The 15,227-nt window shown below is 46.8% G+C and overlaps 1 protein-coding gene across 1 annotated transcript in view; it reads left to right on the top strand.

Moving 5' to 3' along the window:
* The window catches only part of LOC115316619 (vitellogenin-5), a 30,502-nt gene extending 26,938 nt beyond the window's left edge, over positions 1 to 3,564 (top strand). Inside the window, exons 24-26 of the mRNA XM_042289488.1 lie at positions 498 to 758; positions 1,674 to 1,932; positions 3,150 to 3,564. Of these exons, the coding sequence (XP_042145422.1) occupies positions 498 to 758; positions 1,674 to 1,932; positions 3,150 to 3,454 (825 nt within the window). The 3' untranslated portion in view covers positions 3,455 to 3,564. The remainder of the gene's footprint in view (positions 1 to 497; positions 759 to 1,673; positions 1,933 to 3,149) is intronic.
* The last annotated feature ends 11,663 nt before the right edge of the window (positions 3,565 to 15,227 follow it).

Raw genomic sequence — 15,227 nt, 5'->3', positions numbered from 1 at the left:
AAAATTCGATTAACGCGTTTACGCTGCACCTTCCAGATAGGTTAATTCTAATCTCTCGGTTGTTTAGGCTGGCTGTAAAGGCCGGTTCACACTGCACACATGCAGCGAAGTGCTGATATAGTACAATACCAGCGCTATATCAGCGCCAGTGTTAGCGCTGAGTTAGCATTACACTGTGTTTGTATACAGTACAATGTAGTGCAACATGCAGCAAAGTGTTAATACAGCGGTGATGTATTACAAAATCAGCGCTGCACAGGATGTACGAACAGATCTTAAAGCAGCTTCACATGCAAGAAAACTAAAAAACGTTTAAATAATGCATTTCGGGCTTCTTTGAATTGTACCTTTGGCAGGATTGAATCTCGGCTAAAACAAAAAAATGATGAGCGAAAAAAAATTTGCCTAGGCTGGAACCAGAGTTTCCCAATACGTGCGAGTAAACGTGTGAGGACTAGAATACAAATCATCAATTTCCTGACCTCGCCCAACCCCAGCTGGTGAAGCTGATCCTGCGGAACCAGACCCTTCTGGAGCTGACTCCTCCTAGAGACGGCAAGACCTTCGAGGTCCTGGTGAACGGCACCAGCCTCTACGTGGAGCCGCTCAAGTCGCACGTACTCCAGTACACGCAGAACTACACGTCTCAGGTCTTCCTGTACGTCACCGAGCACCAAGAGGTCGGCCCGACCCTCTGGGTTACGGTCCGCGATCTTGGCCTCAAGTTCGCCTACGATGGAAGCAAACTGATATTCAAGGTGAGTGTAGCGCTGACGTCTCTTTTGGGTTCCTTGTATGCATTGCCTTCGTGTGGTATACTTGCAGTGAAGTGTAGAGAAAACGCACTAGTAAGTTCTGGTCGAATCTCTCTGCCTGGCAGCAATTCATGATCGTACCATGTTGAAGGATACACTCGTGCGCATTTCTGGATGGCGAAAAATGATCTGTTCATCGTTTTTCTTACAAAATTTGGAAGGCCAAACATTCTCAAGGTCAGTGTGTCACCTTCAAAATAAAACTAGTAAAATAGACTTCAGCTGCGCCAGTTGGTTACAGTTGTACACTCTCACACAGTGGTGTTTGTGAATGTGAGCAAAGCTTCCTTTCGTGAACGGGTTTTTGTTATTTAAAGCTGTCCCCATCAATGTAGCATAATACAATACAATTCAACGTAACGAAAACTCCGCATAACATAAAAACATCATCATAAAAAAATTAACTTTTCAAACGCAGAACAGTGCCTACAGCAATATAATACAATGACGTATACTAACATTTTTGTTATATGAGACACCCTTTGAAGGGGAACTGCTTTTGTCTTTGCCATGTTCGGTACCTCGCAACATAAAAGACCCATTCGCCTAAGCAGCTGACGTCCGTGCCAAGCAAACTTAGGCCAGCGGAACTTTTGTTTTAGATAGAGACTAGAACAAAGGTTAAGTTATTTTCTTAATTTAATCTACGTGGGTCTGGCCAAAGCGAATCAAGCGCTGCCACCTGAAACTGCATCTTCCAGACAGTCTCTCGCTTTGTTGTTGACTGCACATTACGAGGAAGCAGGTAGAGATGAGGGCTGAGCCTTTCTGCTCGTTTGCAACACCCGCACTATTCCGCAGCTTCTATACCGGCACCAGCCCACCTAAAACGCCTCTGTGTTCACGTTCAATCCCCAGGTCCTCAGCCCCAAGTACAAGGGACGCGTCCTGGGTCTTTGCGGAGACTTGGACGGAGAGTACGTGGACGAACTCGTAACCCCCGAGCTCTGCGTCCTCACTGAGGAGGAAGACTTTGTGCAGACCTACAGCCTCAAGGGCCTCGAGTCCACGGTCGGTCTCTACAAGTGCCCCCTCGGTGTCACCCTCCGCGGTGTTGGCTATCCTTCCTACCCCCGCATCCAGAAGACCTTCGCCAGGATCAACCCGATCGAAGTTGGTGCGTATACCCTTCTACCGCAAACCGTTTTAACCTTTCTCTTTACTTTTTTACCTTGTTGCGAGCCTCATTTACGCCGCTAGTTGTATAGCCTGTTGCAGGTTTAGAGTATACCTTTTTTCAAAATCCAATCAAGCAACATTGGTGGTCGCCATATTGTTTGGCCACGACGCGTGCGATTGGATCCGAGTACTCGCCGAACGCTTACGTAGCACTCGTCTTGGATACGACTTTGTCCTCGTGCCGAATACATCTTCAGAGCACGTGCTCAAACAATGGCGGATTCGAATAATTGGTGTACCAACTACAAGATGGCGCGCACATTTGAAAAAAGGTTCCATAGCAGGACATACTCCTCCCACAAAGCTATCTGCACGCCATGGTTAGTGGGCTCCTCCTCGTGTCTCACCTCCTCTTCAGTCTTCGTTCTGCTCAAGTGAAAAGAGTTTAGGGCTTTGTGGGAGGAGCTATTCTTAACCTGCAACATACCAAAGAGTATCTCCGGTTCGTCTGGAAGCTTCCATGCTACTTGAAGCGAATTTGATTAGCTTTAACCGAAGTCGGTGTTGACTGACGCCTTTGTTGAGAAAGAGTCACTGACGTATGACGTGTTTGCAAATTCTTAAATCTAATGGATTACGGAGGCGTTTATTCTTGAACACTATGATCGCAGCTTACGGGTATCAACAAATACCACATTGCTAATTACCTATCAGTGATGATGACCACGTTGGTGTTGTGGTGAAGTCTACCACAGGAAGCTGAATTTGACCCTGCGGGCAAAAATATGTTTGTAAACATAGCATCGGTTTGTATTTTTACTGATGGCAATTTGAACGGCTAGAGACACACGACCGGCGCGCGGTCGTGTATCACTATTGCGCGATGCATGTTAAGGACTCCAGGCTAGCAGTGGTAGTGCACTGGCTAGATGTCTCAACTACAGCGAAAACAACGGGTACCAGGCACGTAGCCAGGATTTTCTTTCGGAGGGGGGGGACTGCCGCCCATGACAAAATGCTGAGGTGGAGGGGGGAGAGGAGGTCCCAGAAAAATTGAAGATGGGGGGGGGGGGGGGTCCGGCCCCCTCAATGGCTACGTGCCTGACGGGTACCCATTGGAGCTGGCTAACTTCCCCTTGTATAAATATACACAAAGCACAGTTACTTAAAAACTCAAATGTTTTGACTCCTCGTTTTTTTAATCACTGCCAACAGAGAAGGAAATCGAGATCCCCAAGCTGATCGGCACCCCCGAGTGCGTCACCGAGCGTCGTAAGACCATCTACAAGGACGGAAAGGTGTGCATCAGCACCAAGAAGGTGACGGCCTGCCAGCGCCGCTGCAAGCCCGTGGCAACCGAGAAGGTGACCCTCGAGTTCGTCTGCCTGAACGAGAAGCACCCGGTGGCCAAGAGGCTGCTTAAGGACATCCAGGGCAAGCGCAACGTTCGTCTGCCCACGGACATCCCTACATTCAACGAGGACGTCGAAATCCCCACTGACTGCGTGCCAGAGGTGTAAATCTAAAACTTCTCCGGTGCTACGGTCGACGCCCCTCGGCCAGCGCCTCTTTAGAAATCTTTTTTTTTTTTTGTCATATTTTTGGACTAAATAAAATGATGCGACATATACTTCCGGGCCTGGTGTGATTCATCTTCAGCCTTGACAGGTTTCATGAATGCCATCATGATGTAGTTGTGAACGACCACAGGATGACGTGTACAAACTCTATAGCGAATTGCACAATTTATGCATTGGCAACGCTTGGGGCACCGGAGCATTTTCGCAATGAAGTGACTTTATTTTACCCAAAAATCGAGCGACCTTGGTTTCACCATATGTCCGAGCTTCGTCAAGACTAGTTGACAATCAAGTAGACACTGGCGTCCAATGAAGCTCAGGGTCACGGCTCTTTCCCTGTGGTTGATTGGTGTAGCCGACCATAGCACACACACAGAAAGACGATGAATGCCGTGACACTACTTGATTGACCCCATGAGCTTGCAGCGCTGGCTGCTAAGGTGAAACGGAAAGCAGTGTATATTTAGCTCCTCAGTGATCGAAAGCGATTGAAATTGTCTTTATCGACTTAATCGGAATATTGGCAACGCGGAACGCGCAGGAATTCTGTAAAACACCACGCTGAATTCACACACTGATCCTCTTGACTAAGTTGCAGGGCTTGTACCAAGACACACGGGTGGGTCAAAGCTGGCTAATACACTTGCGACTGCTTACGACAGCAGAGGTTCAAAGTGGTTTCTAATCCTCTTCTGACTACTTACAACCGGCTACGCTGCTGTGCGACTATACTTCGTTCCACCTTAAGGAGAATTGCAGTCGACGCTACGAGCTTACGAGCTGATTCGACCAACCATGACACAGACAGCGTCAAAAGCGCACCATCATGTTGCACGCCAGGTTTCTGAACGTGTTCTATCATCGCTGAACCAATCATAAACAAAAAAGGCCTAGCGATTTGCTGTTTTAACGCTACTTGATTGGTCCCATATACCTCGTAGCGTCGGAAGCGTCTGGACAAGCTGAGACGAAGTATAGAATAATCAAAGCCTGCGAACAGGCTCCTCTGTCTGCACGTAACGACCATCACTCATCACACTCGGATAAAGTCAAATGAGTCCGACGCCGAGCGATCCTTTGACACGTTGACTGTACACGAAGCCTAGCCGAATACGCTGACGCAACGGTCGTATCCAATCTGCGCCTGCGATCGATCTAGACTCTGTTGACGTCAGGATGCTAGCGCACAGAATTTGATTATTCTGGGAGTGGCGTTGTTCGACCACGCGAGCTTCTAGACTCCGCTTTACCTATCCTATATCATGAATCGCACTGGGCGCACTATGAGTGATCCCAGCCGGTTCTATAACGCAGTGACCGGATCACGCCACTTGGGGTCCCGCACGTCACTGACCGCACCGTGCACTCCGAGAGGTCAGCTGACACTCACGCGAGCATCGGAATGACTCCGAAGGCTCTTGCCATTCATGCATCTATCGGGCTCTGGAATGCATTCTAGGCATGCTCAGCAGCTATTCTTCTATGGAATAACGAATGCCACAGATGTGTCCCGAACAGGGGCGTACGTGGGTATTTCTTGAGGGGGTGGGGTCAGGTGTTGGTCAGTGTATCATATCTTTAAGACCCCCCTCCTTCCCGTTTCCACGCCCTAAATTTTTACAGATGCAGAATTCAAGAGGAGGGTCAGGACATCGGGCCCTCCTCTGAATCTGCCCCTGGTCCCGAACCCAGTAATTCGACTTCTTTTTTTTTTTTTTGCCAGTGCGATAAGAATTGAGGTGTATAACATGAGCACACGACATGCGGGAGCTTTTCATGGAGCTCGGCGAACCACTCACCATAGTTGCATTCCGGTTGCGCGTGTTTGTTTTACTGTAGGCGTCACTCTTTAGGCCACAGTCACCGTGCTAATACGATACAAAAAACAGTCTGCAGACCATTAACTGCATTCGATTTACTTTCACCTTCTACACCGGTGCGGAAAAGTGTAAGACGGCGTACTTCCGGTCGTACCTCGATACATATACCGGAAGTACACTGCCCTACACTTTACTGCACTTGTGCAGGAGGTGCAGGTATATCGATCGCAGCTACTGTCTAAGGCGTGTTTCTTACTTGTATGACAATCCTGTCACATTGGTCATAACGACTCATACACAAGAAATCGACTGCATGTTTGGTCATTCTGCCAGACGCGTTAAAATGCGGTGGAGCGCTTATTGCTCGGGTGGTGCCTATAGGACTGGATGACACTTAGTCCTTCAGTGCCTGGGGTGGGTGGTGTACTTGGTTGAGGTGGTGCCTACAGGGCAGGTGTTTTTTTGTATGAAAACAGATTACGTCACACCATTGTCTCTTTGTGATGCTGCGCGCGCTTCCCTTCAGCACCACTCAGATACAAAGCCTTTGCGTTGAATTTTCTGAATCATTGAGAGAGGGAAAATCCGCACTTTCCTGCCTTTTCCTCTCATAGTACCGCGCACTCTTTCCACACCACCTGTTTCTGCTCCTCTCTTTCTTTCCCTCCCCCCCCCCCCCCTTTTCCCCTCCGCGCTTTTTCTCACACTACCTGCTCCTGCTCCTCCCATTCCTGTGTGCTGGACTCGTAGCGCAGCCAGCAGCGCACTCGGCTTCCACAGCGGTGACCGGGATTCGATCCTTAGCACCGGTTGCAGTTTCTTTTCTTTTCTTTTCTCAAAGATCGTTTTAGCGGTTACGGACCGACCGACCTACACAATTCGTGCTTACGTGGCTTGTGGGGTTGGTTGGCCCTATAAAGCTACCGCTCTAAAAACTGTCTGCAGACGTGTATTAGACATACAAGTGTATGAAGCGAACATGCTTCACGCGTGTGCGTAGATAACTATGTCATCATGTCCGCAGAGAACGCCGCGTCTTTTTCATGATGGACGAGCAGTATGATTGCGGAGTGCGGTTACAGGCTGCGCCACGTAGCCTTCTGAGCGAACGCTATTCCGAGACCAGCCGGATCGGAACACCTACTGTCCTTAAAGATTCTTCCTAACATGCCTGCGATGAACTCCGTACAGTTCGCCGACATTCGGTTTGGAGTGATGATGGTGCGTCTAGCACAGATATGCGACTGACTAGGTTCTAGCATCGTACACACACACAGAAGAAACGAATTCTTACAGTTGAATTGATGCAGTCATAGCCTCCTATATACAGACAAAGCCTGGCGGATTGCCACGAGAGGCGGCCACCGAAATGGAAAAGATAGAGCGGCAGACAACGGATGAGAGGAGAGCCACGTGACTGGCGCCCCGCTGCGGCGAGACGCGAGGACCCGAAAGTGTGTTTCGGGTCCTCAACGCTGCACAAACTGTGCGCTGACGTCCAGGTTTCCCTGGCTTAAATAGTAAAACAAAATGGCTAGGTGGCATAAGCTACCGCCCGATCAAAAGGGTTTAGCCGCATTCATCCATCCATCCATCCATCCCGAGAAATGATTATTTGATGCTCTGTGCTACCAGATCCTCGCGCTCCAAATCTGCGACCGGACGCCCTATGGCTCCGTCGTCGAACTGCCCGGCTTTGTGAGTATAGAGGTCTCTATGATGCAGTACACGTGCGCTGTATACATACGCGTCTATAAACTAGGGATGTCTAAATAATTGTTCGAACCAAATAGCGCTGAGTTATTCATAGCCTTCACGGTGCAATTGGAAACGATGACAATCGGTTACCTAAACAGTGTTGAAGCTCGGAATGACATGCAGGGCTATTCTTCCCCGACCGTTGTTCGCGAGGCCTAAACCCTCGTCGCGCCACTCACACGTCATACATGGTGTTTGCTGCAGACGCGAAGGCTGGATTATCCGAGGACGCGCCTCAAGCATTCTGGAAGCGTGTTTTCTTCATAATTACGTTTGCTTCGAACACGTCTGCCGACAGTTCGATATTTCTAGTACGTGCCAAAGACCGGAAGGGTAAACGGACACATTGCCTTCAAGAGGACAAAGGCACCAGGCTCCAAGGTGTGCAGCCATATTGTAGATAGCATTAGCATGGTAAATAGTGTGGGATTCTAGTTTACCCCAAAGTCCTGAGTGAGGCAAATACACACTCCGTAACTCGTCGGTTACAAAATCCGGGTTGCGACTTACCTTGCTGATCGCTTTGAGGCAACACCCATTCCGTAGTCCGCTTCTATGGCGGCTACGGCCGGGTGCGCCCGTCGACTGCCGTTAGGCTCCGGTGGACGGGAGACCACACCAAACACAGGGATAGCGTACAACGCGTTTACTCAGCTTACGCCACACGCTTTGCCCGTAGGCGGTACCAAAGAAGAAAAAGGTCGGCGCTGCCATAATTGACAGGATCGCCAGGAGGGGGATCCGCTCTGTCGCAACTGGCAGGATCACGGGAAAGAGGGAGCAGTAAATCAGCGATGAATGCTCCGACAAGGTGAAGTCCCAATTTCTTTCACACCTAGACTTGGGCAAAACGACACTTATTTACAAGAAAGCACAACTTGAATTTTCAAGATACGCAACCTGTGAGAGGGCCGTTCACTTTGACTGGGACTCACTCTTAGCTCGAAAAACTGGCGTTAATATGGTATTCTTATGGCACCAGCCCTCGGCCTATAACACCGAAGTCATCCCCAGAAATCTTATAATTGAGACTTCGTCCCGGCGTAAAATCTATCACTTTTGTCCCTTCCAGGACGTCAAATATTCAGCTCGTCCCCTTCTATTGATACCCTAAATTAACGCTACCAGACAAGCCCTGGTAGCTGGCCTCATTCATCAAGCAAAAAGCTTCTTACTACGTAGGATAAACGTTTCGACGATGCCAAGGGCCCTGCCCTGAAGTCTGAGCTGAAAGTGAGCGGCCTCAGGCCTTTCTTTGTTGTCTGGTCTCCAAGTCTGGGCGCCTCCGTAGGGGCGCCTCTGCTTTAGCTTGTAGCTTTCACGCGGATCTTCTCTGCGAAGGTCTGTCTCAAGCAGCGGACGAAAAAAAAACAACGTTGGATCGTTCTCAACTGTGTCCAGACTCCCTTGGACGTCTTCATGTGGCAGGGACAGTTTAATGCTACTAACAGAGCCTAATGTTGTGTGTTCTTACTCTGGACTCATCGAATTTATTTGCTCTTATAGAAAACAATTTTGATATGAAATGATCCAACTGTTTGAAGTTTCTTGTTAAGCAACAGGAAATTTCCGCTGGGATTTTCATATACCTATCTCTGTGACGAGTTGGTTCCGTTTTGAATGTGTACTCGTTGAATAAAAACAGTTGTCTCTTGGTTTTTTGTGACACTATTACAGACTATACCTTCACCCGAATTACGACTTCTCTCTGTGATTTTACGATGTTCGTTAGGAGAAAGAAAACATTTCAAAAATAAAATTTGAATGGATGCGGAGCTAAAAACCTTAACGGCCCGGTCAGTCACGCTTGGCTTAAGATTCAACGTGGGAATGTTTAAAATTGCGTCTTGCGTTTACTTTCATCAGCGAGGAGTTGGCCAGCTTACTGGGCGCCTGGGGCCTTCGCTGTAAAGAAAAAATTTAGCCAGGGCAGTACTACTGCAATTGGGTATTTAACGTGTATCACGCAGCAGTGATACACGACCGCACGCCCGTAAAATGCTAATCTAGATTGAAACGGGCAGGGGTGGGGTTTGAACCCAAAATCCCTGGATTCTGCAGCGCGAGCCTTTGTTCCGCGTGCTCGAAGCTGAGGTACGCTAACGTACATGCGGCTGCCGATGCCCCCCCCCCCCCCCCCCCTCCTTTTTTTTTTTTCTGGGGAACACAAATACTTGTAAATATATATAATACGTATTTCTTCAATGGTTAGCATGATAAAAGAGCAACTGGGGTGTTAGGTTTACGCCTTCATTTTTTTTACGTGATATGCTAACCTTACATAACACAGGACATTACGAAAAAAGTATCAAACCTGATAAATGAGATAAAAGTATATCAGTATCTCTTTGAGTCGATCGCAGTGATTGGCTCTCCGGATGTTCTCGGGTAAGGTAGAGGTATGACATTTTTATAGTCAGGGAAAACGCTTCAGTACAATGCTTGACAAACTCCACGGAGATCGACACCAAGGCGCAAATGTAATCCATCACATAAAAAAAAACGCAGCCATGCATTAAAATTTACTTTTTTTCTTTGTAAAATGCCATATGTTACTTGGACTATCTGGTATGAGCCTAAAAGCGTTCGTGGGGACTACTCATATTCTGCATAACATTAGAGCTTAAAATCACCGGAGTGATTTATAAGGTAATCAAAGATTCATTTCTCATCCGATGCATTACAGAGGGCTGACTAGGTCGTTTGCAATGACGTTGGTTGCATTCTTCGTTTGCGTTGTTTGTTCTTTTGTAGAAGAGCATGTCTGGCAATAGCTGAAAGAAAGAAGGAGTTTTATCGAGTTTTGATCCATACCTCTTGTCCTCTGGGTTGCTTAAAACCTAATTGAAGCGGTTCTTTTAACAATATAAAAATTCAATCATACCATTCCTGACGTTACAGAGCCATCAACGGCATGCACGCAATATCATAGAACACGGAAATCGTATGAAGCTGCTTTCGAGCTCTGCACAGTCGCATTAAAAATACGTATTTCAGTATTGCTCTCACGCTGACCAAAATACCGTTTGTTAATGCACTTTTCTCTTTCTTTGCAAAATCGCATATTTATTTTGAATATGCCGTATCGTATCAACAGTTCCTGTTTACCTGGTGTAGGCTTCTTTTTGGAAAGAAACCTCCATGGAGTTTATATGGAAGAACCAGAGTTTTTTCATGGTAACGTATAGAAATATACTACGACAGTGCACTTTATCCGTGCCTTTTATTATTTGTTAATTTATTTATTTCAATACCTTCAAGTCCCGAAGGCTACAGAATAGAGTGGTAATCAAAAATAAAACAAATAAAAACGGCACGTTTGCAACACAACAACATAAAAGAAAGAAAGACGAATTAATAATACAAAAATATGTTTCAATGGCAGATTTAAAAGTGAGTGGATCTGTTATGGCGGTGATCGAGGTGGACAGAAAATAAGTATCCTCTGAGCCTCATTTTTTTCTTTCTATGGAATGATGCACTTAGTCAAGACACAAATCGACTGGGCACAACATTATCGGAGTCTCGATATTTTTGCTCTATTAAATTTAAATAAAACTCGACAAAAGCAAGGAATTAAACCTTGTTTTTGTCGATTGAACTTCTCAATAAAAAGGCCGTCCACTTCGAGCCCTCAGTCACATGAGAAGATATTTCATCTCGGTGGCAATTCTTGCGACATGCTGCAAGTTTCATCATGAAGTTAGCCATCTTTTTCGCTGTCATCTTTGTCGCAAGCAAACTCCACGGCGTCATGGGGGTGAGCGATTGGAAGGAAGTCCTTCCAACCACTCATCCCCATGAGTCTTTGTAAAATTCATGACGTTGGTCACTGGCAGAAGACTTGAGATTTTTGGTTCCCCGAGATGTCTCTACGATCACGGTCCCAATCCCCATGTCCAACACTTCTTGAGGCAGCTGCCTTTTCCGGCACAAATGTTTTCGAAATCGGTACCTTGCAACGCCAAAGGTTCTTGCTATGCTATTTCGCTCGAAGTGAAAAGCCTACTACTGTTATGGTGTGAGCACTAAGATATGTCAAAAGCAATTGCGCGTCTGCCTTATAAAAGTGACTGCTTCACTGTCCGATGATGTCCGCGCTCAGATATGATCAGATAAAAATTTCACCCTCTTTCGAGATCATAACTACACCTGCATTCAAGATCGTGGTGCCTACGCCATATATCGAAGTCACAGCAAGATTATGCTAGCGCAAGGCAGCCAAGTGGAATGCCTATCATGCGGTGAAAATCCGCTAGATGCGAGATGGATTCCTAGGCTCTTAGAGCAGCTTCCCCTAGGAGAAGTTGACTCTTAGCTGCCTCTATCTTCCATTGTGTGAGCACTCCACATACGCCGTGCTCCTGGACCTCTTAATGCACGAAAATGTCAGTTTCCTTGAGGAGCACTACACCGCGACTGCTTACCAGGATAGAAATTTCAACGGCATTTATATCCCTGTCACAAACGAAGTCTTTGTTATGGTTCCGAAGAGGATCGAATGAAACCTGCGTTTTCCAATGAAGCAGGAAGCGCATTTTTATCAACGTAATCACTTATACACTATGCGCGAAGCGAAGATACCCTCTGCCCGAAAGAGATCGTTCTTATTCATCCCTTCTCATTGCATGTCTGGGTAGCACTGATATGCGCAATGTCAAGTGCAATCTCAATTTCTTTGTCAGTTTGGTGCAGCAGGGGAGAACGTTCGGGCGTAGTTATCTTCAAATTAGTGACCTCATTGCTTCAGCAGAGTGATCAACTCTCGTACAAGCAACAGAGGCGTTTCTGCACAAAGTTCCTTCTGGCTCTCTGGAGTGCCATGGGTCTCGCGCTTGTTACAGGATACAAGGGTTCACTCACGGCACTGCTGAGTGACGTACCTCTTGAAGTGGAACATCCGACTTTCCAAAACCGTACCTACCATCAAGGATGTGTCCTCCACCATTTTCAATTCAAGCAGTTATGGTACAATACTTCGACAAAGGACGCCACAAGGATCGCCAAGAGGGAGTTTTTTTTTAGATTCAGGAAACACAAGAGGAGTTCCAGACAAGAAGTATTTTCCTCTGGTGTACCAGTTCATGGGTCGACATACCAGTACCATTCACGGACGACTCCGCCAGTGTGACTACGTCGCGACGTGGAAACACCTCTTTGGGGAGGTTGCTGGACCCGAGATTATGTACTCATCGCAGTTCAGGGAAGCTTTCTTGCCGACGGTTGACCAAGCACAGTAGTCTGGCCTGTTCAGCAGGGCGTAAACTTTTCAAGAATTCATTGTCGCACATCGCTCCCACACCGTCGGGGCTTCTTTAACGCAGGAAGGTTTGGTCGTGACCGGCCTAGCGCCATCCTTTCTCGTCTGGTCTGCGGGACTGGGTGCAGCGGTACTCGTTCTCCTACTGGAAGTTGCGGCGGCTCATTTATGCGCTTTGAATGTGAAGCTCAGACACCAGAAATGGCGTAAACAAAGACAGGGCTTTAGTCCACGTTGGGCCTACAGAACCGACTCCCCCTTCATCTCTCCGGAGCGCCACTGAATATACGTCTAAACCCTAACTCCTCGATTTTCGCAAACTCACCCTGGTCATGACCGTGATTGCACATGAGTAAATGTGCACATCTCAATCACAGCTGCACCAGATGGTTTATAATCTAGCATTTAAGCCGCTGAAGTACAGTGTTTAAGTGCAATACCATCAGAATGACCAGCTTAGCCCAGTTTATTGAAACAGAGGTTGAAGCGATATATAATAACTAGATGTCAACTTTCGACATGAGGAGACCTACTTCGTTGTAACCTTCACAATCTGTTCAGTGTACCAGTTGAAGCTATAGACGAAATGCACAAAATTTTAGGTGTTGTTTACTAAAAGAACAGTAGTGGAAACATAGTTATGAATGCAAGGAGGTATTTGGTATGAAGAGTCCACGGCCACCAAGACTTACTCGCCACATTTGTGGTCCTACTACAAGAACAAAATGCATTCCCTCCATTTTTGCATCTTACGTAAGAAAAAAAATCTTTGTAAAGGAGCTAAGGAGAGGAGGTCGCTAATCATCTCGACAGCATTTTGGGGCTTTGCAATATTTCGTTATGAGTTTTTAAATAAGAAAGCGTTACGCATCGAAAAACCTTGCAGTCGCGCCACACGTGTATGCTCACCTTCTTAGCAAATGTAAGAATTCCTTCGTACGCCTGGAATACCCCGGCCACCAGCCGATTGTGTTTTCAATGTCTCTACATGGACTCTGGCTGAAACGGAGTAGGCGATGTTGATTCGAAGACAAGGGAGTATGTGATCGAGCAATGGTGGATTAGGAAGGTTGCCGCGGCAGCTATTCCATCGGGCTGATATTGTAAAATTGGATCCGAAGCCTCTCAAGCGGGACACCTCCACAACTCAGATTGTAATCCAGGCTGACCGTGAACGTCCATTATATTTAGCACAAGCCCCTTACGAACACCTCTTCAAATTTGAAAGTTCAGACAGGCACTTTAAGTGACAGGAACCGAGAGGTACCGTAGTCAAAGCCAATACGCAGGAGATTTGGTTAAGTGCATTCTACTGCAGAAACATAATTTCTATTGTCATACTAGAGTGATCGCTCCGTATTTTTAGAATGTCGTGCACTTGGAGTCAAGTACGATTGCAATAATTGTCGGGATCATGAATGCCAAAAAAAATGCGTGCCAAATGAGGTAGCTACATTCAAACTGTGAAATATTGCGACCAGAAACGTAGCCACATGTAACATAAGAAGCAATTGATAGACTTCCTTCGGTTATCAGCGTCATAAAGCGTATTTGCAGATCTCGTCTCCAGTTCTCCGTTCAGCTGCTCTCCTCTTTTGCTTGCAGCGTCGAGTTATTTTTCGCCGAAATGTACAGAGCTGAAGTGAATCATCTTTATCACGAATTTCCTCGTGGTTTCCAAGAATTCGTCTTACGGTACGGCGTACAGATTATGAGCGGGTAGGCAAGTATTTTTCGTGTCGACTTTATTGTCCACACTTTTCTCTCTACAAATGCGCGCCACCCCTAGAAGCTGCGACACCAATTTTCCGACGCCTCGATATTTTGGCCGCGCGCTCTGTCGGCATTTATTTTACAGGAGTGCCGCGTCAGCATGAGGCTTGAATTCGGCCCCAATCATCGCGTCGCCGTGCGTTCGGCTTCGCGTTCTTGTCCAATCACGAGCGGCTCACTGGAAGCTATGACAAAAAATGGCGATCGCCAATGTTATTTGTTGCGTTTTGGAGAGGGTTTGTTTGCGGCCACTCTTTTATCTCACAAAGGATCGGCCTCGCGGTGGAGCTTATTTTTTTTCTGTCGGATTGTATTTTGGGTCAATTTATGTGGGAGTTGGACTCTTTATAATTATAATGCAATTAAATGCAAAGGTGCAAGCGAGCTGAACAAGAATGACGAAAGTAATCCCTGGAGAAGGGGAACAAGAGGGACAAAGGACAAACATAAATCTCCAAACACAGCTAGGTGACTGGTGAGCGACCGAAAAAATCCGCCTGGTCCGAGTATCGAACCCGGGACCTCTCCACTTGTAATGGAGAGGTCCCGGGTTCGATCCCCGGACCAGGCGGGTTTTTTCGGTCGCTCACCAGTCACCGAGCTGTGTTTGGAGATTTATGTTTGTCCTTTGTCCCTCTTGTTCCCATTCTCCAGGGATTACTTTCGTGGACTCTTTAATTCTCTCGTATAGTTACAACGTTACCGGAACATTTGTTTCAAAGAAGACGTCGGTATGTTTGCACGGCTAAGTGTCCTTTTATTCGATAGAAACAGTCAATAAGACGGTGGCGCTCTTTTTTTGTTTGTTTTTCTTTCGCACTAAGGAAACAAGAATGCTGTTGTGGCAAAGTGTTTTTGTTTGAACTCGGCCCAGGTTTCGCCTGTGGAAAAGTATCGACATGCGGTCTTCGTACAGATAACGTTGCCACAGCAACCCATATGCTAACACCATTGAATAGCTGTCAGGACCTCCAGGAACTTGCGAGAAACCCCATGCAATTTCTTCTAATTAAATGCATTCGTCCAATGTTAGAATAACGTAAAAATGTAGCTTTCTTTTTTCTTGATTCGGAGATTACCCCGCAGTGCCCGAGGGCGTTAC

The sequence above is a fragment of the Ixodes scapularis genome, unplaced genomic scaffold (genome assembly GCF_016920785.2).
Source record: "Ixodes scapularis isolate PalLabHiFi unplaced genomic scaffold, ASM1692078v2 PGA_scaffold12__126_contigs__length_90152505, whole genome shotgun sequence".
Lineage (NCBI taxonomy): Eukaryota > Metazoa > Arthropoda > Arachnida > Ixodida > Ixodidae > Ixodes > Ixodes scapularis.
This window is presented reverse-complemented; position numbering and strand designations above follow the sequence as displayed.